The sequence below is a fragment of the Panthera onca genome, chromosome C2, assembly GCF_046562875.1.
Source record: "Panthera onca isolate mPanOnc1 chromosome C2, mPanOnc1 haplotype 2, whole genome shotgun sequence".
Lineage (NCBI taxonomy): Eukaryota > Metazoa > Chordata > Mammalia > Carnivora > Felidae > Panthera > Panthera onca.
Window position 1 is genome coordinate 80,493,700 of NC_138347.1, and position 22,913 is coordinate 80,516,612.

General features: G+C 47.0%; 2 protein-coding genes and 1 long non-coding RNA gene across 7 annotated transcripts in view; 1 reads left to right on the plus strand and 2 right to left on the minus strand.

The window, feature by feature from the left end:
- The window catches only part of LOC144617430 (uncharacterized), a 31,897-nt gene extending 16,406 nt beyond the window's left edge, over nt 1-15,491 (minus strand). The window contains exons 1-3 of the long non-coding RNA XR_013557957.2: nt 15,303-15,491; nt 6,900-6,961; nt 3,087-3,189 (exon numbers count right to left, since the gene is read on the minus strand). This is a non-coding gene — a long non-coding RNA (uncharacterized LOC144617430). The remainder of the gene's footprint in view (nt 1-3,086; nt 3,190-6,899; nt 6,962-15,302) is intronic.
- ST6GAL1 (ST6 beta-galactoside alpha-2,6-sialyltransferase 1) overlaps nt 1-22,913 on the minus strand; it is a 485,891-nt gene that overhangs the window by 195,857 nt on the left and 267,121 nt on the right. The gene's annotated exons all lie outside the window — the stretch shown is intronic.
- MASP1 (MBL associated serine protease 1) overlaps nt 1,920-22,913 on the plus strand; it is a 63,501-nt gene continuing 42,507 nt past the window's right edge. For 4 of the 5 annotated variants that reach the window (XR_009612252.3, XM_060639493.3, XM_060639495.3 and 1 more), the window contains exons 1-2: nt 1,920-2,030; nt 8,630-8,861. Coding sequence is in view for 4 of the 5 variants with exons in the window: in XM_060639493.3 (XP_060495476.1) it covers nt 2,026-2,030; nt 8,630-8,861 (237 nt within the window). In the remaining variant the exon portion in view is untranslated. Of the gene's footprint in view, nt 2,031-8,629; nt 8,862-12,447; nt 12,534-22,913 lie in introns of those variants that run through there. The other variant, XM_060639494.3, reaches the window with a different exon arrangement.

Genomic DNA, 22,913 nt, shown 5'->3' on the forward strand with positions numbered 1-22,913 from the left:
TGCCTGAAACAGAAAGCAACATTTTGCTAAAACAGTGCCTGAGTTCAAACATATTCTCTCATCTCATATATTTGCACCCACATTATCGACCACAGCCTCTCACTAATGCCAGGCCTGGCAAGACTGACATTTGAAAGTGTTAAAATAGAGAAACTGGAGAGAAAACGGAGGCAAGAAGAATCCTGGGGGGGGGGGGGGGGATTCAAACCCCTGTTCCCCCAAATCTGCCAAGGCAGCAGTACCCAAGCGTGGAGAGTACCTGTGTCCGTGACCTGGGTTAGACCGGGTGGGGGGCCCTCTCTCAGATACACCACCAGGCAGCTAGCAAAGCACTTCCACAAACATAATCACCCTGAAGCCTCGTAGCAAGCCTCCTTTCCCCGACGCAAAGCAGGATCAGAGATGTTAATAAAGTATTGGGCCCAACGGTGCACAGTCAGCTCGCACAGAAAGGAAAGATTACAGCTAAATTCGGACTCCGAGCCTACTGCTCTTTCCAGAATGCCTCGAGTCGAGCTTCCCTGTGGATGCTGTATTTGAAATGCCAGACACATTATAATATATGAGTGAGGAGCAGTGCAAGACCGTGGGTAAGGTCTCAAATTTGTCCCCTGTCGCTTTCTGTGTGATCTTGGGTATACTACTTAATCTCTCTGGGCGGTTTCCTCATCTGTAAAATGGGGCTAAGCCTACTACCCAACTCTACGAGATATAAAGATGATTGAAGGAAATTAACACATTACTAGAACAGTCCCCGACACAGAGGGCTCAACAAATGTCAACTCTTGGCGGTAGTAGCAAAGGAGTAAAAAAGAGCTGGATGATCTTGGCACGGTATAGAACCTCTCTGAGCCTCAGTTTTCTCATCTGTAAAATGAGTACAATAGGGTGACCCTTACAAATCCTCGGGAGTACTTGAGACCATGCTTATGCTTAGCGCTGTTCCTAACACAGAAAAGCTTCTCCGCAAAATCTATTTTTCACGCCCAGACGTCTCTCTCCGTATTGAGTATTGGTTGCCATTGTCGTGGGGAAGTAACTGTCTTATTCAGCTCGACTTAGATCTGGTGCTGCATTTCTCCACAATCTCAGGGTGTAGGCTGGTACACAGGCCCAGGTGTTTCTATCCCCATAGGGTGTGGGCTCTCCTGCTGTTGATGGACCCGCACTGGGCTGAATTAGATCTCCACACACTGAGCTGGTAAACAGCACAAGTTTTGCTTTTAGGTGGAGGAGAACCACTAGCCAACTGTAGGACTTGGGGCTCCCTCCCATTCCTGGCCAGTGGCTCTGTTCGCAGGAAAATCTGTTGCTGTTTGCAGGCTGTCTGAGGCTTTGGGATTTGGACCTTTTTTCTTTCCTAGTGTAGATGTCAGAATTGCCTTCTTAGTGGGTTGTTTCTGCTTCACTGGTGTCTTTTTGCCGGTGTCCTGAAGACGAGCAGAAAACTATAGCCATCTGGCAGGGGAGACTAAAGAGAAATTAGACTTTGTCCCTCTCCACCATTCACACACACACACACACACACACACACACACACATTCTCTCTCTCTCTCTCTCTCCCCCTCTGTCTCTCTCACACACACACACACAGATACAAATACCTTTTTGAGCTTCCCAGTTATTTTCTCTGAAGAGCTGGGGCCAGCCACACAGGATAAAGGAAGGAACTGGGAGAGCAGATCTTTTCAGGAAGAAGACAGATTCTGTTCTGTCAGGTTCCTATGAGTGTGTGTAAGTGAGAGTCAGAGGAGAGAGGGAGAGAGAGGAGGGAGAGAGAGAGAGAGAGAGAGAGAGAGACAGAGAGGAGAGAGAGGAAAAGGCAGAGGGAGAGAGGGGGAGAGGGGATCTATTGCAGGCAGGGGAAGGCGTGACCTGAATGGAGAATGCCAGCCAATTCCAGAGACACACAGGGACCTCAGAACAAAGATAAGGCATCGCTGACACCACACCGGGGACAAGCTCACAGGAAAGTCAGACCGGGGGGACCAAGGCCAGGCAGCTAGGAGCACCCAAGGCTGGAAAATGAGGTGAGTGCCAGAGCAGGAGTGGGCACGGGTGCCCTTTCAGGAACCAGGTATCAAGCAGCCCTGGAGAGTTTGACCTTGTCTCTAGGCAGACTCACCTGGGCGTCCTGGGGGTGTTGCAGGGGGTTCTTGTCAATCCTTGGGGCTTTGAGAAGGGAGATGCGGGCTGGGCGCTGCCCTGGGACGGCGGGGACACCCCAGCTCGAAACAGGAGACTTTGTGCAAATCCTGCCGGGACACTGCCGAAGCTCAGTTTCCCCCTCTGCCAGCACAGGGTGCTGTCTGCTGGCAGATGTGACTTTCCTCCGGTGCCCGCAAGGCTGATTTTTTGTTTTCCTCCTTTGCAAAGAGCACTGATTTATCTCTTCCAACACTTTGTGAGTTAGGTATGTGTTTGTGTGTTTATTTGTTCGGACCGGAAAAGAAACCAGCTTCCCACAGCTCAGCTCTGTGGTTTCTTAAACCTTCAGAAGTTTGCCAGTCAAAACCTCAATTTAGAAGACGAAAAACCTGTCCCCATTTTACAGTTCCTTATAAATTTCTGCATTTCTCACTGAAATCAGAGGCAGCTGGTGGTATGAATCAGGCTATGAATTGCACCGAATGGCTCTTAAAGGGATACCACAAATTAAAAAAAAAAAAAAGAAAGAAAAAAAAAAGGAGTCTTTGGCGTTCTAAATCTAGGACTCTAAATTCTAATTGTTTTTAAACTCTTCAAGATTTCCTATTCCTCAGCTTATACTTAAGAGTTACTTGATCCTTCTTACCAGGCATTTCTTCTAAGTTTTCCTCTGCGAGTCTCAAAACCCAGCCAGTGCAATTATTTTTACTATTTCTAAGCATTAATGCTGTTAAAAATACAGGGGGGAAAAAGACAGAAAAAGAAAAACACCCTGCAGATGTGTTAAGTCCCCGAGCACCTCTTTTCCCATTGATTTTCTTCTCAATTGGAAAAAGAGTTTCTATTTGTTTCTCTTCTGCAAAGTCACCTAGCAACTTTTCTGGGTCTGGGGCCACTGGGGGGCTTCAGACTGTGTTAACTCTTTGGGCTCAGATTACCTGTGGTTCAGAGAAATAATCAGGTGTTTACGATTCATTCGATCTGTTCTTTTAAAATCCATTGTAGCGTTAAGCTTCCCATCGAACTTCGTTTTCCTTTATCCTGCAAAAAGATAGGATTTCTGTTCATCTACGTGGAGTGACAATTTGACTGATGTGTCACTATTCAAATCCTGCTGTACCAGCCAATGCCCCAGCATGCCAACATACAGGCTGATTTATACAGTTCTGTATCATCCCTTAGTGCAGAACCTCTCTCCTCCTTATTTTCCACCTGAAGCACCCGACTGTTCAAGCCACAGCTCAAACATGATGTCCTCTGCCCTGGCCAACATCCCCAACATAAGCATCCTGTCCTTTGCACGGTCTCTGTTCCTGGGAGCTACATCTCTTTTCGTCTTTGTAATATTTCACCGCTCAATTATCTATCTCCTCGTCCAAGACTGAATGCTCCTTAAGGTATAGGATCTAGGTCTGTTTATCTTAGTGTGCCCAGCCCCTAGCATAATGTCTGTTTCCTATTAGGCATTCAAAAAATAGTAGCTGAGCAGAATTCAGTTGGCGACCAGTGGAGACGTGCTCTGTTAGAAGTCTCCAAAGGGTCTTGCCTCTCGGGGACACAGCCCTTCAGAGTTTGAGAAGCACTTTTATAGGCCTGTCTCATCTGGTCTTCAGATTTTAGATGAGATGAGGATTCACGGAGAAGTGGGGATAAAAGCAGTTAAGCAACTTGCCCGAGGCCACCCTGATGATCTTGAAAAGGCTCCGACTCATACTTGGGTCTTTGGACTCCCAGTCCAAGATTTTTTTCTGCTACATTCCACCAGACTCTCAACCAAGTGTATTATCCTATACCAAGAGCTCTTGATTCTAGCTGTACATTAGCATCATCTGTGATGCTTTCAAAAGGGCCGATGACCAGACCTCACTCCAGACCAATTAAACTAGAATTTGTTGGGGAGGGGCTTTGTTATTAGTATCTTTTCTTTTAATTTCTACGTAAAGCCATGAGTTTTTTAATTATTTTTCACAGGATTAATTGCTTTGGCCAAATGCCTGGGCATGATATGGGCATGGACCCAGCAGGTTCCTCTGTTAGCTTTTGTGATTCCCTTCTTCTGTGGAAGCTAATTCACCATCTGCTGTTGGGCATTACATACCACTTCTTGGGATATCCTTTTCATCATCCGTCAAATAAGGGCATTGTCCAAGGGATCTACCTATACAGTAGCTTTCAACTCTTCTACTTAAAAAAGTTTTGGTGCAGTGTAGGTTGAAGTGAGGGGAGGGAATAAAGAGGATAGAAAGTGCTATTTCTTCCGCGATCATTGACACACACACAGGCATTTTGTGCACTCCGGAGAGCCTCCTCGTGCAGGGGGGTCCATCAAGTCCCAGCTTTATGTATTATGTTTGACATCTCAAGCAAATGTAGCTAAACTTTTTGATTAGCTCAAGAATAGGTCGCAGGTGTGGGGAATTGTACAGCCAGTGCGTGGTGTGTAAGAAGCAAAAAACTTTCAGAGAGTGTCACGGGAAACAAAAGTGTCCACTTGTGTTCTTCGATCAGCAGGCCCTAAAGCAAGCAAGCATATGCTCAAACCCATTATGTGCAAGGAGGTATTTGTTTCCTATGTTTGAAACTGTCTTGAGATGCAAACAAAATAGAACAGAAAGCTTTGCAGGCCTTCCTCCCACACTGGCTGGTTACCTACCACATGTGGGCCTTTGAGGCTGAATGGGGCTGTCAGCGGTCAACTCTTGACAAAACCAGCATTAGGAGGCTCCGAGTCTCCTCCATGCGGTCTGGAAAAAGCAGGCATGGAGAAAGTTGACCTTTCAGCCTTGCATAATCTGGGTGTCGCTATTGCAGGAAAGTCCAGCTTGGGAGCCAAAGCTCTTTCCTAACCGCTGCTTTTCGGGAAGCAGCATGATGGGAGTAATTATCACTAACATTTGCTGAGGGCTGGACGGTTAACAAAGTACTTTCTAATCCTCCTTTACTCTGATAGCAGCCCTAAGGGAAGTCGTTATTACCACTACGGGATGAGGAAACTGAGGCATTACCTGGCTTCCCCAAGATGGGGCAGAGAAATCAAGTCAAAGGCTGGACTTGAATCTAGCTCTTCTGACCCAAGACCAGTGCCCTCCCCTCCCCAGGCGGAACTGAACCAGAACTCCCCGCCCTGGTAGCATCGGTACATTTCCTCGCTTGAATGTGGGGCTGCCTGGGCCCTGAAAGATAGAGTTTCTGGACTCCGCTTTCCTGTGAGTGCACTGGAGAGCTTAGACTTAGGCCTTCCCTTCTGTCTGCCTTGGAGGCCCTCCCTCCTAGATTGGTTTTTAGAAAATATTGACACTGGCAACTGGATTAAAACATTTTGTTTCCTTTGTTGAAATCTTACATGTTACTATTGTAGGGACCTTGGAAAAAATTTAAATAACTTCATTATTTTCTTTTTCTTGAAAAAACAGTACAGCGGGGCGCCTGGGTGGCTCAGTCGGTTAAGCGTCCGACTTCGCTCAGGTCATGATCTCACAGTTCGTGGGTTCGAGCCCTTCATGGGGCTTGTGCTGACAGCTCGGAGCCTGGAGCCTGCTTCAGATTCTGTGTCTCCCTCTCTGCCCGTCCCCCACTCACACTCTGTCTCTCTCTGTCTCTCAAACATAAATAAACATTAAAAAAAATTTTTTTAAAAGAAAGAAAAAACAGTACAATTTCCTTCTTGACAAGTGTGAACATTTCATATACACAAAGATGACATTTAAAATATTTATATTCCCATTTTAGAGATAACCACTGTTAATATCCTGTTAATATCCTTCTAGGCCTTTTGCATTTACCTATTTACCTTTTATGTAAATACAATATTGAGATGGCTAGATAATCTATATTTACAGTTATCTTGTGTTACATCTTCAAAAATTCATATATGTGTATATATGCATCTGTGTGCTGTGGAGGGAGAGTTGGTAGAAACAACTTTCTGATTAGCAATGATGGAATCATTACAATAGTACCTGTTTATGCCTGGAGGATAGGTTCCTAGACCCTCCCTGGATACCTGAAACCACAGATAGCAGGGAACCCTGCTAGCAAATACAATGTATTTCCTCTATATACATACCTAGGATCAGGTTTAATTTATAAATTGGGCACAGTAAGAGGGGCCCTGGATGGTTCAGTCAGTTAAGCGATCGACTCTTGATTTCAGCTCAGGTCATGACCTCACAGTTCGTGAGTTCCATCACCTAGTCCAGCTCTGTGCTGACAATGGGGAGTCTGCTTGGAATTCTCTCTCCCTGCTCCTCTCCTGCTCTCTCTCTCTCTCCCTCTTTCTCAAAATAAATAAACTTTAAAAATTAGACACAAGAAGAGATTAACAATAGTAACTAATAATAAAATAGAACACTTACAATATACTGCAATAAAATCACCTGCATGTGATTTCTCAAAGTATCTTTAAAATTTTTTTAATGTTTATTAATTTTTGAGAGAGAGAGAGAGAGTGAACAGGGGAGGAGCAGAGAGAGAAGGAGACAGAATCCGGAGCAGGCTCCAGGCTCCGAGCTGCCAGGACAGAGCCCGACGCGGGGCTCGAACTCACAAGCCGCGAGATCATGACCTGAGCTGAAGCTGGATGCCCAACCGACTGAGTCACCCAGACGCCCCGATATAAGTCTTTCTCAAAATATCTTAACTGTACTGTACTCATCCTTCTTAGGATATGGAGATGATAAAATGCCTATGTGATGAGATGAAATGAGGAAAATGATGTAGGCACTGTGATGTAGCATTAGGTTATTACTGACCTTTGGACAATATGTCAAAAGGAGGATCATCTTGCTTCTGAACTGGGTCTGACCAAGGGTAACTGAAACCACAAAAAATAAGGTCGTAGATAAAGCGGGATTACTGTCATCCAAAGATGCTGGTATAATTTCCCAGTATTGACTTAGGCTGTAGAAGACTCAGGCACACTTTCATCCATCCATCCATCCATTCATTCATTCATTCATTTTATTCACCCATCACCTATTTTATACCAGGCTGTATACTAGGTCCTTTATATACATCATCTCTAATGCTCATGGGAGTCCTATAATTAGAGATCATACTCCCCACGTAACAGATGAGGAAACTGGGGCTCAGAGAGACTTATCTGGTATTTCACAGCCAGTGAGTAGAAGAGTTGGGATTTGAACCCAAATATCCGTCGCTCCAGGGGCTGCATCTGAAGCAGCCCAGGGTGATGCAGGCAGAAAGGAAGCATGTACGGGGAGCTGTGGGATCTGGAGGCGTGATGAGCGCACCATAGCCTGGGAAGCTGTGAGCTGGGTGGTGGAAGATAAATAAGACAAGCAGATGAAGAATGGGGATGGTACGTGCAAGGGGGCCGAGGCATGGACAGGCATGGCATGCTTTCAGAATGACATGCCAGGGCACAGCTGGCCCCGAGCTGAGGCTGGACCCGCAGATCAGCCCTAGATCAGAACGGGCTAGTCCACGATCCCAGGGACAGAGGCCTGAGACCACAGCCACAGTGAAGCCGCATGGTCATGTGTGTTTTGGAAAATCAACTTCAGCAGCAAAGGGCTTAATGGTATCAAGTGGGGGACAGGGAGATTACTTAGGGTGCAATAACAATAGGTCAGACAAGAACGTGTAACGTAATTGACGGAAGAGAAGCGGATGGCCTGACATATGAAGCAGAATAAAGAGGACTTAGGCAAGACGTTCATGAGCCAGGTTTGGGGGTGTTTGAGCTCAAGGTCCTCGGGTCTTGCAGAGGAACAATCTATTAGAGGCCTGCTGTGGTGCATATTGACCATTCGGGTTTTGACTAGCCGTGGACATTCTGCCTCGCCATTGCCTCCGCCACTTGGGGTGTGTTCTGTGAGTTTTACTGGGTTTTCCTTGCCCCCGAAGCAATTTTTTTTAACAGTCCATTATCTCTGATTCCTACAGCTGGAAATAAGTTGCAGGGTTTTGATCCTTTCATCGGAACACTTACCCAAGGGGGGAACATGTTTTGCTTACTCTTTCTTAATTCCAAACTTTGCGTACCTTGACCAATTTTGTCGAATCTGTTCGAGGTCCTGCAAGATCCCATCCTGGAGCATAAGTCTCCTCCCAACATTACCACATCACTGTTACTCACTTTTGACAAAACTGAATCCAGAGTCCAAGATCCTTAAATGAAGCTGAGTTGAAGGAAGGACATCCACTTTTACCTAATCATGAAACTTAAGTTTTCAACAGTAACATGACACGTGTCAGAGTCGCGACTAGGGGACTTTCTAGGAGAGCTGGATACTGTTAACAAACCTTCAGAAGAGCACAGCTAGAAGAAACTTTAGGAATCATGGAGTTACCATCTCCCTGTCGAATAGACTGGGTAGGCAAGCCCAGAGCGGGGAAGAGTACCCACAACACGTCAGCGGCAGAGATCTGCCAACAATGTGGTCTCCTGGCTGCGGACTTAGTTAAGTGGTGAGGACCTGTGTCCATGAACGTAAGTAGATCCATTCATGTCTTTCAGGTGGCTCCTTCTCTGTCACACTCTGTGCCTCTCCTTGTTGAAAGCTTCGGCCCACACCGTGGAACTTAACAATATGTTTGGTCAGATCCAGTCACCTGGCTATCCAGACTCCTATCCGAGTGATTCAGAGGTGACTTGGAATATCACTGTCCCAGAGGGATTTCGGATCAAGCTTTACTTCATGCACTTCAACTTGGAGTCCTCCTACCTTTGTGAATATGACTATGTGAAGGTGAGACCCCCTGATATTCCCTCACTGCGCCAGGTTCTCTACTGGGAGTCAGAGAAGAATTAAACACTGTGTTTTCCCTCCCAGGGTAGCAGTCCAGTGAGGAAGGCACACAAAGTTACAACATGATGAACGAAGGTTGGGATGATATGCTAGGTGCAGGCTGAGTGGGAGATCTAGAAAGGACCACAAGGGAAACTGAGGCGGGCAAGGTGTAACTCAGCCAAACGTAACCTCCCCTGTTTTCTTTCTGTTCTCAAAGTCCTTAATGTTTCCACTAACCCCTGCTCCAAGGTCACCTTTACAAGCAGCGAGAAAAGGGCAGAGACCCCAGAGTAAGCATAACCAGACTGACACACAGCCATAATCATGTCCAAAGCTGAGGCATTTGAAAGCCTTGCCTACTTCCCTAAGTAATGATCAGGTATTTGGGAAGGCTGGGTATACAGTAGCAGACAGTGGGAGGTGAGGTCAGGTTGGATCGGGGTGAGATTCTGAAGGGTCTTGAATGTGATGCTGAGAAGTTTAGGTTTTCTCTGCAAAGGGTGTGGGCAAGGTTGGGGGGTCAGAATCAGAAGTGCATGTAAAGATCATGTGGAAGAGGAACAGGAAATGATTACAGCATCCAAGCAATATTGCCTCAACTTTAGAGGGACCCCACAAACATTTCCATGGATGGGAAGCTGTTCTCTGAAAGTAGGGCTGAGAAAGGTTGGAGTACGTCTGGGAGATCAAGTTTATTAAGGTTGTATCTGGCTCAAAAAGATGTAGAGACCTACTAATCTACTTTCTAAGCTCTCTCTGGCTTTCTGGAAAAGTTCTCACCAAATCACTTCAGAGTAGGTTTTATATATTTTCAGTCTTATCGTAGTCTCTGTTTTCTACAGCCAGGAATTCAACAAGAGTTAACCTTGTATTAACCAGAATGTTTGACAACAGCAAAGCAGTGAGTTTACAATGTACATGGATACTTGAAATCTCATTCAATCTTTAAAAAAAATTCTATAAGACAGACACTTCACAGGCAAAGAAACAAACCCAAGAAGGTGAAGCGGTGGGTCAATTTACAAACCCATGTCTTGTGACTTTCATTTCCATGTTCTTTTGGCTACACCAAACAAACGGCTCTCAGGTCACACTCCACTGGGCCCCAGGATACTGCAGGGGCTTATAAGACCACTGTGGGGGTAGAGGAGGCTGATAAGTGGGACTATGAATCCCCACCCTGTTTAAATTTATTTTAAATGTTGTGTATTGCTTATTTTATACATTGGGTCTCCACCAACTATCTCATTTATGGCAAGGTTTCTAAGATTAAAAACTTTCCCAAATTGGTGGTCTACGACAGAGTGTCTTAGCTTCAGCGCTGTGGATATTTTGAGCCAGATCATTCTTTGCTGAGGAAAACCGTTTTGCGAATTTTAGGATTGTTAGCAGCATCCCTGGTTTCTACTCACTAGATGCCAATAGCACTCCCCCTCCAGTTGCGACAACCAAAAACACCTCTGGAAGTTGCCTATATCTCCAGAGGGACAGCATCTCCTAGTTTGAGAACCACTGCTCATTGTGATGCCACCCCTCTGTGAATGTCCTATGCTAGGGACTATGAGAATTTAAAGATACAAAAGATCTGGTCCCTCACAGAGAGACGTGAGCCTAGAAGAGTGGCCATTGCATAAGATGGAAAAGAATAATGACAATAAAAGATTGACAGATCAAGAATGAGAAGAGGTAGATCTGGATGCTCTAGGAGATGATGTGGGTTGGCAATCTAGACTGACATATAGTTTCCCTAAATTAATTAAAAATGGAGCCAACTGGTCAGAGTCACAGGGATCCAGCAGGCAGTATTGAGCAAGACGTGAAGTGTTCATCATCCTAAATTGAAATTTCTGACAAATACATTAGTTATGTCTTCCAGGATGTAATCTAGCCTCTCCCATAGCCAGACTCCAGGAGAAGATGCATTATGAGTAGGGGACATTAGGTTGGCAGACTCTTCCAGGCCATTCCCCCAACTAATGCTGGTCATAAAACCATGGCATCCTCAAATATTTGCATTAGAAAGTGGTCTTAACCAGAAGGAAAATGACGAAACATTGGCTTAATACAACAGTAGGTTCCATAGGTTTAAACAAGGTTAGATGTGAACTTCCTAACTGCTTTCTTCTTATTTTCAAACATGTCAACCATCTAGAATTTTTTTGCAGTGGAAAAAAAGAAAAAAACTTGCTTTTGCTAGTAGCTGAGGCCTTAAGACTGTGGAAATTACAGAATTTTTTTCGTTAGCTGTAACAATGACTTACTTTCATTATCCACCCCCCTTCCTCCACCCGGAGAATTGACTCTCAATTCATATACACTGAGCAATCATTTCTCACCAGTTTTCCTCTTGTTCAGACAGATGCCAAGCTTGACCTTGTTAGGACTCCTTTATAGAGATAATAAACACACAGCAGAGGATTTAACTCATTCCTTTGTCCCAAATAAATGGAGTCTCCTGGCAAGGCAGATTAAGGAGCTGACATCAGCTGCATTTTGTAATGGGAAAAAAACGACAAGGCACTTTTCCAGTCCAACAATAGAACCCAAAGACCTCTTCTGACACTGAATTAAGGACCCTGGAGTATTCTACCCAAAGCTTGACCTTTCTAGCTGAAGAATAGTTGGGAAACTAACTGATAGTTTCTATCAGGGACTGTGAGACACCTTCAAGAAAGTCCAGGCAGATGGAGGTAGGTCCTCTGGAAGGGCAGCATGGTCCTGGATGCTTGCCCGGGATCCAGGAAATGCCTGGTCTAGTCCCCAGTCTGCCACTGACTCCTGAATGAAGGAAACGTTATAGCACTCTCTTCACTCCAGAATAAGACTGTGACCCCTGGACATAGCAAGGAAGCAGTCTGCTACCTGAAGTGCCCCACAGTCCTCACGTCTCTGGTTCAGACACCTTTTCCCAATTCGAAAAGGGATTCATGTAGTGGGCAGGGAGGGCAAGATGTATCTCTCTTCTTGTGCTGACTGCCTTCCAGAATGTTATCCCAGGCATCAGCATTAGCCTCCCTACAGAGGTTCCAACGGCCACGGGACCTGAGCAGGCCTCCCCTCGCAGGACGTTGCACCCTCGTTGGCTGGACTCATGCTAACATAGCAACACGCTCTGTGCCCCTGCCCACAGGCACCTGGCGGAGTTCCTGTCTGGAGTCATGAACTCCCAGAATGTCAAGTTGCCTCGGCCCTCAGGAGACTCAGTTAATCCCCCACTGTTGTTGTTATTATTGTTTTTCAAACATTTCCGCCCCGTGAAAGTTTTCATCTAACAAATTTCTGGGAGGCGCGATAGAGAAAACACAAGAGTGGCCGGTGGGTGGAAGGTGGCTCTGAAGCTCACTCATCCTCCTGGAGCACCCTGAAGGTCAGCATTTATGACTTGAATACTGCTTTAGTCCCCACCAGACAGAAGAGGAGACTGGGAGCTCCAAATTCTGGCACAAGGCTAGTACTCTGGCCTCTGAACTTCCAAACCCAGAAGCCTTCCACATACAGTTGAAATCCATTCACTTCTAACTGCCCCCCTCCCTCTGCCCTCCAGAAAAGGTGCCTTTCCTGGCTATGAATGAGAGGGAAGCTCCTTCCCTTCCATCTGAATAAAGCAGGAACATGCCATGTCACTCCTGGGTAAGTCAACATTCCTCTCCAAAGTTCTATTTTCTCATCTGTTCCACGATGGGGTGACATGAGATGATCCCTAAAGTCTCTTAAATTCCTAGACTCTAACCCTAATGCTCCTCACCAGAACTTTCCAGATGACCCCACCAAACCCTCATTGTCCTAGTTAGGATAATGCCAGAAAATGGTAATCATATGTTACAACATCCACTTCTCCAAGTTCTGTGGCCATAAGCATTCCAATGAGAGCCTACCGTCCGCAGGGGATGTCATTTAGAGAAAACTTGTAAACACGCCATGCCACCACTGTCCTTTCCCAAGCAACTTTAAATATCCCTGATGTCCCTTTGGTGGGACATTATCCCCTATTTTGAGGCTTTTACACTCTGTGACTGAATTCCCCTGGCAGGCCTAGGAGTAGATTTAAAGCACCCTCGAGCTCACAGGGACCCTTGCTGGCCCAGCCTAAACTCACAGACACAGACTGTCCTTCCCACCCAGGCCCATCAGGGTAACAATAATGGAACTGCTGACTCCATAGTTCAGAGGCTTGAAGAAGAGCAGGACCCCAAGGCTGTGGTCCGGATGCTCTCATTTTATGAAAATTCCTCTCTGGCCTGATTTCCCGCAGTCCTTGGTCTTCGAGGCGTGTGCACATCTGCACGACAGCATCTGCCTCCTTGGAATGTGGCTGCAATGTGTGGATTCCTGCAGCGCACAGATGAGGCAGATGAGTCACAGCTGGTTAGCACTGCAGGCACGGGACACAGCATGGACGCTGGCTGTGGTGGAGTCAGAAGGGTTGGACTCTTGGGGTCATTCTCCACTCACTAGCCTTGGGCAAGTGAGTATTTCTAGAGGGGATTCAACTTCCTCTTTTCTCATATAAGGCAAGTTGAAACAGACAGTCTCCAAAGCCACCCTGGCCTGTATTCTATGCATCTAAGACCTCAGAAATCATGGTTCAACTCCACGACCAGACCAGCATGACCGAAGCCTAGGGAAGGGGCCATTCGTTGGCCAGGGCCACACTGAGAATTTGTATCTCAAGACTCTCAGTCTTTTCTTCTTTAAAAAAAAAAAAAAATTGGGGCGCCTGGGTGGCTTGGTCGGTTAAGCGTCCGACTTCAGCTCAGATCACGATCTCATAGTTCATGAGTTCGAGCCCCGCGTCGGGCTCTGTGCTGACAGCTCAGAGCCTGGAGCCTGTTTCAGATTCTGTGTCTCCCTCTCGCTGACCCTCCCACGTTCATGCTCTGTCTCTCTCTGTCTCAAAAATAAATAAACATTAAAAAAAAAAAATTAACAGTGAAGTCCCACCGGGTGGGTGCTTAGGTTTTTAACATAATGTAAATGTAAGTAAGTGCCATGAAGGCCAACATTGTCTCTAGTCAATCCTATTTGGTCTCTTCAGTACAATAGAGCACAGAAGAACCTTTTGTCGCAGGAATACAGCAAATTAGGTCCTTTGGTTGGGCATCAGATGAAGTGGTGACTTGTGCCTAGAGAAGGTCCCCGGAGCCATGGTCACTGAAAAAGGTCCTGAGAAACCAGAACCCCCAAGGGAACACCAAAGTCACACACCCTATCTTCAAGTTCACTTCGCAACATCTGTTCACTGGAAAAAGAGACAATAACAACCTACATTTGGTTTCTATTCTCTCTCTTTTTCTCACTGAGTACATATAGCTCAGTTGGCATCTGCCAGATGCTCCTGTGACGTCTCACCAGTGTTCTCCTGTTAACCCTCTGTCCTCGACGCGCTCGGCGTTTCCTCCATTCTTCCCACTGTTGGCACCTCCATTCTAATTCTTATTCCTCTCACCACGTCTACTGCAATTGCTTCCTAAACGTCTACCAGCTGTCAGTCTTTCCCCATCCAGTCCACCCTCTGCCTGTGTCCAGAGGTATCCTTTTTTAAAACAATTTTTTTAGTGTTTATTTGTTTTTGAGAGAGACAGAGACAGAGTGCAAGTGGGGGAGGGTCAGAGAGAGAGGGAAACACAGAATCTGAAGCAGGCTCCAGGCTCCGAGCTGTCAGCACAGAGCCTGACACAGGGCTCAAACTCACAAACCAGGAGATCATGACCCGAGCCGAAGCGGGACGCTCAACTGACTGAGCCACCCAGACGCCCTCAGAGAGATCTTCTTAAAACACCTTTTTGACTGTGACACTCTCTAATCTTTCAGTGACTCCCCATGGCCTATGGAATACAGTCCAAGAATCCCATTGAAAACCTACTGTAAGCAGGACACTGCACCAAAGACAGGGCGCACGAAGATGAGTGAGACAGTATCTGCCCTCCAGGAATTGGCAGTTTCATAGCGAGTCACGAGACAAATATCTAATTAATACATCAAAGCTGTGCAAGTAACACAAAGGGGGTGAGGCAGTATACAAGTCAGGGAGCAGTCGTTTCCGGGTGTTCAGGAAAGGCTGGGGAATAGGAATAATACTAAATAACAATAAATAGGAATTCACAGCGCAACTCCCTAAGCTTCTCTATCTCCCTAAGCACTGGTTTTATCGCTAGTACAACAACAACCAAAAGAAGTTTATCATGACATGGTACCTTCCTGGAAGGTGGTGGGAGGGTTTAAACGAAATGTTGGCTGGAAGTAGAATTCATAGCGCAAGGGGCAAGCACACTCAGTGGTTCCAAGATCAGGCTTTAGAGCAAGTCAGACGGTGGGGGCTGGGGCGGGGGGGGGGGGGGGGGAGGGAGTCCTGCCTCCACCCACCTCTTACAGCAAAATCGGGGATAATATAATGCCTACCTCATGGGCTTATCGCAAATGCCAAACGAGGCAGAATTTTTAATGACATCTGTCCAACACGTATGGAATTCACTCAGTAATGTTGTCATAGCGGTAACGATGGCAACCGTGTGCATAATAAAGTGCCTGCTGGTATCGCCAGGTGCTGCATGAGCATCGCGTTTCTCATCCACTCTGCCCGTACCACTAACTGGCTACCCATGACCTTGCTCGTGCCCCTCGGTTTCTTCAGGCAACTTATGGGGAAATATTTCGAAAGGACTGGTCAGATGCGAGAGGTCATTTCTCCTGTGTGTTTACCTTTCAGTCATACACATTTGTGTGTTACCTTTCAGTTACCTTTCAGTAACACACATTTGTTCCCCATGTATTGGCATTTGATTCTTGGGGGAAGAGCGGGGATCATTACACCTACTTTACAGAAAAAGAAATCGTGCAAAGAACCCAGGTAGACTTGTCCAGTCTTTACAGAAAGCCAGTTCTCAGGCCCTGGTCTGCTTACCCCCAAGTCATAATTTTGTCTCTCCATTTAGTCATTCTGTTAGAACAGGCTTTGTCCTAGAAGAGACCTTTTGGTATGCTTCCTGGCTATGTATTACTCCTAAGGCAACCCTGCCCGTCAGGGTAATTTAGTAAAATTTGGTAAAACAGAAGTACTTTGAGGGTCCTGGTATTGTCTAGAATCTGTTAAAGAACTTTCTCTTTTATCCTCACTTGGAGATGACATCTATTTTACAAAACTATCAGGAAATGGAGACTGAGCTGTGAGGGATGAGGGCTTGATTTATCTGTGTGTGGTACACAAGCCCTAACAGTGAACTCCAGGTCGTTTCACTAGACCGTCAGCGCTGGCACCTTAGGACCCATGTCTAGATTTGTTTCCAGCGGCGAGAGCAGGCAGAGCAGGAAAAGGCCTATGTGTCCCATTAGTGAGCATAAGGAAAGGGCCCTGGCCTAGAAGGCAGCCACTGACTCCTGCTGAGATGCTGGACGAGTGAGCTCCCTGCTCTGGGTCTCAGTTTCCCCGGCTGCCCAGTGAGGGAAGAGGACTTGTGGGCGTCTCCAACCCCTCCCAGTTCTGACGGCCTACAGCTCTCAGTCCAGTGCTCCCTTCTCCAGGCCTCATAGGGTCAGTCTGCATCCTGCTGTGGAATGGCAAGATAAGTCCCTCCCATGGCCCTGCTCCAAGCCCGAATCCCCTGACCCCCGGGCTCCTAATTTCTGTGCAGTGCTCTGTGTTTACTCAGAACATGCCCTCGACCTTCAGGCTGTGGCTGACCCCAGCTACCGCAGCAGCTCTGCTAATTCTCTGGGAGTGGACAGGAGGCCTTGGCCTCTGAAGGAAACGAGAGGAGGGGAGATGTTTCTCATGAATCTCGGTTGTAGTCCCTGGGGGTATTCTTCCACTCCTGAGATAGTGGGTTCCAATGCTAGGGACACAGAACCCAGGAAGTGGAAATGAGCTTCAGAGAAGTGTGACAAATGCTCATTTTATGCAGGAAGGGCAAACAGCGTAGGCTCTGGGGGATGGAAAACAGAAGGAAGGTCCCAGTGCCGGGGCAGGGCACACAGGCACACTCAGATGGGTGTGAAGCGGGGGTGCTCTGGGGTGCCGGGGCACCTGGTGCACAAATCTGCATGCCTGTGTGTGCGCGGACCGATCTCTGCTCCACCTCGGTGAACAGCAGAGCTTGAATCTACTTTGGTGTGCTCAAAGAGGGAAAACTATTTACTAGAGCTTGGGGTACAGCAATAATGAAAACATACAGGAACCCCTGCAGGGTTCTTATATTGCCCTGGGGGGAGACAGATAATACACACCGAACATAATCCATAGATAAATTATACAGGGCGTAGTAAGGCGATAGGCAGAGACACACAATGCAGCAGGATAAAGGGTCACGGTGAGGCAGGGCAAGGGTTGTGATTTAAACGCATTGGTCAGGGGGTGCCTGGGCGGCTCAGTTGGTTAAGTGTCACTGTGGATTTCGGCTCAGGTCATGATCTCATGGTTCGTGAGTTCGAGCCCCACGTCGGGTTCACCGTGTAGAGCCTGCTTGGGATCTCTGTCCCCCTCTCTCTGTGCCCCTCCCCTACTCGCTCACACACACTCTCTCTCTCAAAAATAAATAAATACACACTTTTTAAAAATACAAAATTAAAATAAATAAACACGTCGGTCAGGGTAGTCCTCATCGACAGGGTGACCCTTGAGCAAAGACTTGGAGAAGTTGAGGAAGTTAGCCATGTGGCTTGCTGGGGAAAAGCCTTCCACCCAGAAGGAACAGCCAGGGCGCAGACCCTGAAGGGGGCACGTGGCCAGTCTGTCTAAAGAACAACAAGGAAAGCAGTGTGACCGGAGCAGGAGGTACAGGGATGAGAAATGGAGACAGGTGCAGGAAGGGAGCCGGGAAGGACGGCCAGATCACCAGGCGGCTGGGAAATAGGGTCCCTGCTCAGCGCCCACAGCAATGACAGACTTTACAAGCTGTTTTCATGCCAGTGTTTCATGACCTCTCAACTCCTAGAGGACACTATTAACATCCTGCCCCCACCTTAGATGCTTATGAACACTGAGGCCTGATGACAGAGGTGTGCTTGTCAATGATTAACAAGTGGCTCTGGACTTGGGGGTAGGCGGGGAGGGCAGGGAGAAGAGATGCTCAGAATTCACACACCGTTCACCATTCAGGTACCCTAGACACTCATTACCTCCAGGGCATAGGTAACCAGTTAAATACTGACAATGGGAGGTGATGACCTTCTGTAGAAGTTGTCTCCAATATAATTTAATTAATTGCAACTTTCTGAAACGGAATTGTTAACGATGGCTGTGTTTTAACAACCGGCTGCAAAATCTCCGAAAAGTTGACCCTTTGCACTTATAAACTGGTGGCAGCCAGCTCTGCCACCCTACTGTCTGGGGAGGTTAGGGTGACACATGCCATGAGAGGCAGGGCGGGCACCCAGGTCCTTTGATCCTTGTTCCTGTGCTCTGCAGGAGTTTTCCCGTGAAGATCTGAGGATGTTCATGAGGGCCAGGGCTGGACAGGGTCCTTGGCAGGAGCAGAAGAATATGCCAGCTCACACATTCCTGGGAACTCTGCCTGGGGACCCTGGCCTGTGGCAGGCCCCTTCGCTGCGCTCAGCCCTTACTCAATCACGGCTTACACCCCCAGCTTGACTGTGACATACCTTGAGCCAGGCTGCCTCTGCTGCAGAACACAACCCTGCTGTGTTTTCTTGCCCTTGGACTGTTTTCGGGCTCCAAACAGTTTGAGGCCCAGCCCCCCCCCACCCCCACCCCCAGTCTCTGAGAGGATTTGCATGTGAATGAGCCTGGCTCTGAAGTTCCAGAAGGCACGGGGTGGGGAGTCTTTCACAAGCTGGAGAGAGTGAATCCTTCCTGGCCCTCCTGCCCAGCCCCAGTTCCCAGACTCTCCCGCCTACCCCCTCTCTACCCCGCTCCTGCTGGGACAGTGGGCATTGCCACTTTCCCACCTGCGGGACGCCCCGCTTCCCAGGCTCTTAGAGCCCCTCCCTGCCAGCCCTCTTTTTCTCCCCATGCTCCTGCTGCCTGGAGACCATCCCCTTTTCTGTCCAGAGCCCTTCTTGCAAAAGGGCAATCCTTCCCGGGAGCAGTGGGAGTCTTGGACTCCGAGGACCTGCCAGCCATGGCTCAGGCCCCCACGCCGTTAATGGTGTGTGCCATTTCCATGGACACAATACCTTCTTAGGGGCTTACCCAGCTCTGTTAGGAGCTTTTTACTGTGATGAACACATAAGTAAGAACACCGTACTGGGACTATGGGACACACCCCTGCCGTTATCAGGCCATGTGGCTTTGAAGGGGTTACTCCGTTTCCCTGAGCCTCACTTTCCCCACGTAAGAAAGAGAAGAGATAAACTTGGTAGCCTTTCATATCCTTTCTATCTCTGACCTTCTGTGGTTCTCTGGTTCCAGTGACTGGACCAGGGCTGGAAGTCAGGATATCAGGATTTTGTCTCAGGTCTGCTACTCCTAGGCTGTGTTCCCTTGGGCACTCATGTCATCTCTCTGGGCTCAGAATCACAATGTGTGCCTGAAGTGCATTCCTTGCAAGAGAGCCAGCAGAAGCAAATATAATAAAGAAGGTGAAAATACCCGTCAGCTGGAAAGTTCCACACAGAGGAGGGAAATGACTGTTACCAGTGCTATTATCACTATTATTATTATTATTATTATTATTATTACCTTATGACCAAATGACTTGGCTGAAACCCAAGCATCAACCTCCAGCCCCTCTCGGGTAAGGCCAACTTGAGCCTTAGACCCACCAGCTGTGCTATTTTACTTCCATGGCTTTCAAGAGCTTCCAGAATGCAATACACAAAACGCACTCATACGGACACACACACCTCCTTTCTTCTCCAGTCCCAGGCTCTTGTCTGGAATCCAGTACCCGTAATTTGCTCCTTCTCGTGATCTTTAACTGAAATCTGGACAAGTGTGTAAAGTAGAAGATTGAGCTGTCGAGCCCTGGCCCGGTCCCTGGAGGTGATAGACTTACTGAGAGGGTGGCTTCAGGAGCACAGAGCACTCTCTTGCGAGTCAGAAGTCCTAGCCCAGGGCTGCAAGTGAATCCCCGACCTAAATTCCCACATCTAGAGCAATCCTTTGTTTTTTGTTTTTGTTTTTGTCTTTTAAATATAATTTATCATCAAATTGGCTACCATACAGTGTGTAAAGTGCGCTCTTGGTCTTTGGGGTAGATTTCCGTGGTTCATCGCTTACATACAACACCCAATGCTCATCCCAACAAGTGACCTCCTCAATGCCCATCAGCCATTTTCCCTCTCCCCAGCCCCCATCCACCTTCAGTTTGTTCTCTGTATTTAAGAGTCTTTTGTGGTTTGACTCCCTCCCTCTCTATTTGAAACTATTTATTCCACTTCCCTTCCCCCATGGAATAGAACAGTCCTTTGAAACACAGGGAAGTGAGGAGGTTCCTGGACTCATATTCCCTTGCGGGATGGAAACTTTGAGAGCTCCCTCACATTCCTCTGTGAAATCGGTGTAATATCCTCTGTCACCCACCTCCTGGGATTGCCAGGAGACGCCTCGAGTGCAGAGGGCCAAAGGAACTTAAGATAGACGCCACCTGCCAAATGAAGTGGCCGGGCTGTGAGGGGTCTCAAGGTGCCCCTCCCTCTCCATCGGCCTGGGCTCTGGGGCCTCACAGGATGAGAAGTCTGTGCTGATGGCTTCAGTGAGATCGGGAATGAAGGTGTGAAATTGGAAACCAGAGGGGATACGGGGACAGTTCCAGTCTCTCCCTCTTCTTCAAACAGTGAAATTACCCATGCCCACCCAGCAGGGAGTGCAGAAGGGGGTCATCTTGGATGACCGGATCTCAGCAGTCTTGTTCTTCTCACTGATATCCTGAGAGCTGACTAGATTCCAGGTGCCCTTCTAAGTGTTCTACGCGTATTAACTCATGTCACTTTCACAACAGTCCTGTGATATTAACGCTATCGCTGTCACCATTTCCCAGATGAGAAAACCTGTATACAGAGCGTAGCCGTTTCCTAGGGCTGCCATCACAAAGCACCACAAACTAGGTGGCTTATAACAGGAATGTATTGTCTCACAGCTCTGGAGGCTTCAAGTCTGAAATCAAGGTGTTAGCAAAGCCACTCTTCCTCTGAACGCTCTAGGGAGGAATCCTTCCTTGCCCCTTCTGGCTTTTTGGTGGTTGACTGCAATCCCCGGCATTCCCTGTGTGTGGCAGAATGTCTCCAGTCTTGGCCTCTGCCTTCACACTTGACTCTGTGTGTGTCTCTGAACAAACGTCCCCCTTATAAGGACACCAGTCTTTGAATTATGGGTCTACCCTAAGCCAGTATGAGGTCATCTTACCTTGACTACATCTGCAAAGACCTACTTCCGGATAAGGTCGAATCAAATCCAAGGGTTAAGACTTGAATATATCTTATGGGGGAGGGGGGGCCACAATTCACCTACAATGCAGAGAGTTTGAATGATTTTCCCAGCATCTAATAACTGGTGAAGACTCATGTGCAACTCATGTAAAGATGAGGTCCCACATGATCCAGTGTCAGTAAGGGATTACGTTAAAAAAAAAAAGAAGAAGAAGAAAGGAAAAATTTTGGTGGCGTCTGGGTGGCTCAATTGGTTAAGAACCCAACTCTTGATTTCGGCTCCGGTCATGATCTCATGATTCATGGGATTGAGTCCCACATTGGGCTCTGCACTGACAGCACAGAGCCTGCTTGGGATTCTCTGTCCCCCCCTCTCTGCCCCTCCCCTGCTAGAGCTCACTCTCTCCCTCTCTAAGTAAACAAACACTTCATATATATATCTATATATCTATAGATAGATATATATATAGATAGATATATAGATATATAGATATATATGTGTGTGTGTGTGTGTGTGTATAGAGAGAGAGAGAAATTTAAAAATTGAAAGCAATTCACAACTCAACTCACTTTCTTGAGAAACCAAACCCAAACAGAAATGCTTTTACTATACTCTTATATGCCCCCACCTTGCTTTCTCTCTCTCAATCTGTCTCTCTCTCCCCCTTCTATTTCTTCCCCCAGTCTCCAAGAACTCCACACCAAAGAACTCTTCTGTCTCCCCTCCTCCATCCACTTACACACCATCCACTGACTCCCCCTTGGACTTCATGATCACAAAAACAATTTATGCACTTCCATATGTGAATTTTAGTTATTCTGAGTTTCTTGATTGTTTAATCAGAGTTCTACTTCTTACCATATTATCTGTGTGGAATTAAAGCAAAGAGCCTCACCTCTTTTTCAGTTCTGTTGGGACCCAAGGGCTAGAAGAAAATGTGAGGAGGTGACAGGGTGGGGAGGAGTCACCATACCAGAGATTCGGGTGGTTATGAGAGACAGAGGGACCACAAACCAACCCTGAACTTCCAGGCTGGGTTAGTTGCCGCTCTTGTGTGTTCCGTGTTTGTTGACCTAAACTGACCGATTTTATGCCACTGGTAGAATGAGAAGGAAGTAGCTTTGGGCCCAGGTTTCTTTTTAAAATACTTTTATTAAATTTTTTTTTTTTCAACTTTTTTTATTTATTTTTGGGACAGAGAGAGACAGAGCATGAACGGGGGAGGGGCAGAGAGAGAGGGAGACACAGAATCGGAAACAGGCTCCAGGCTCCGAGCCATCAGCCCAGAGCCTGACGCGGGGCTCGAACTCACAGACCGCGAGATCGTGACCTGGCTGAAGTCGGACGCTTAACCGACTGCGCCACCCAGGCGCCCCAAAATACTTTTAAAATATAGAAACAGATGAAAGAAAAATTACCTGCAGTTCCACTAGTCATTGTTAACAGTTTGCTCTAACTCTTTCTCCTTTTTATTTTCAATGCATTTCTTCGACATAATGCATTGTGGTAATTACGCCATGTATATGTTTAAGATGCGTAATATAACCTACTAGGAAGGTTTCCAGATCATTGCAAATTCTTCATTAATGTGATAATTAATGCCTAATATTTATTAAGTTAAGGCTCATTTAGACTGTTTCCCCTAGAATTGGATATTTACCATTTTTTTTTAGTTTTCTATCATTATA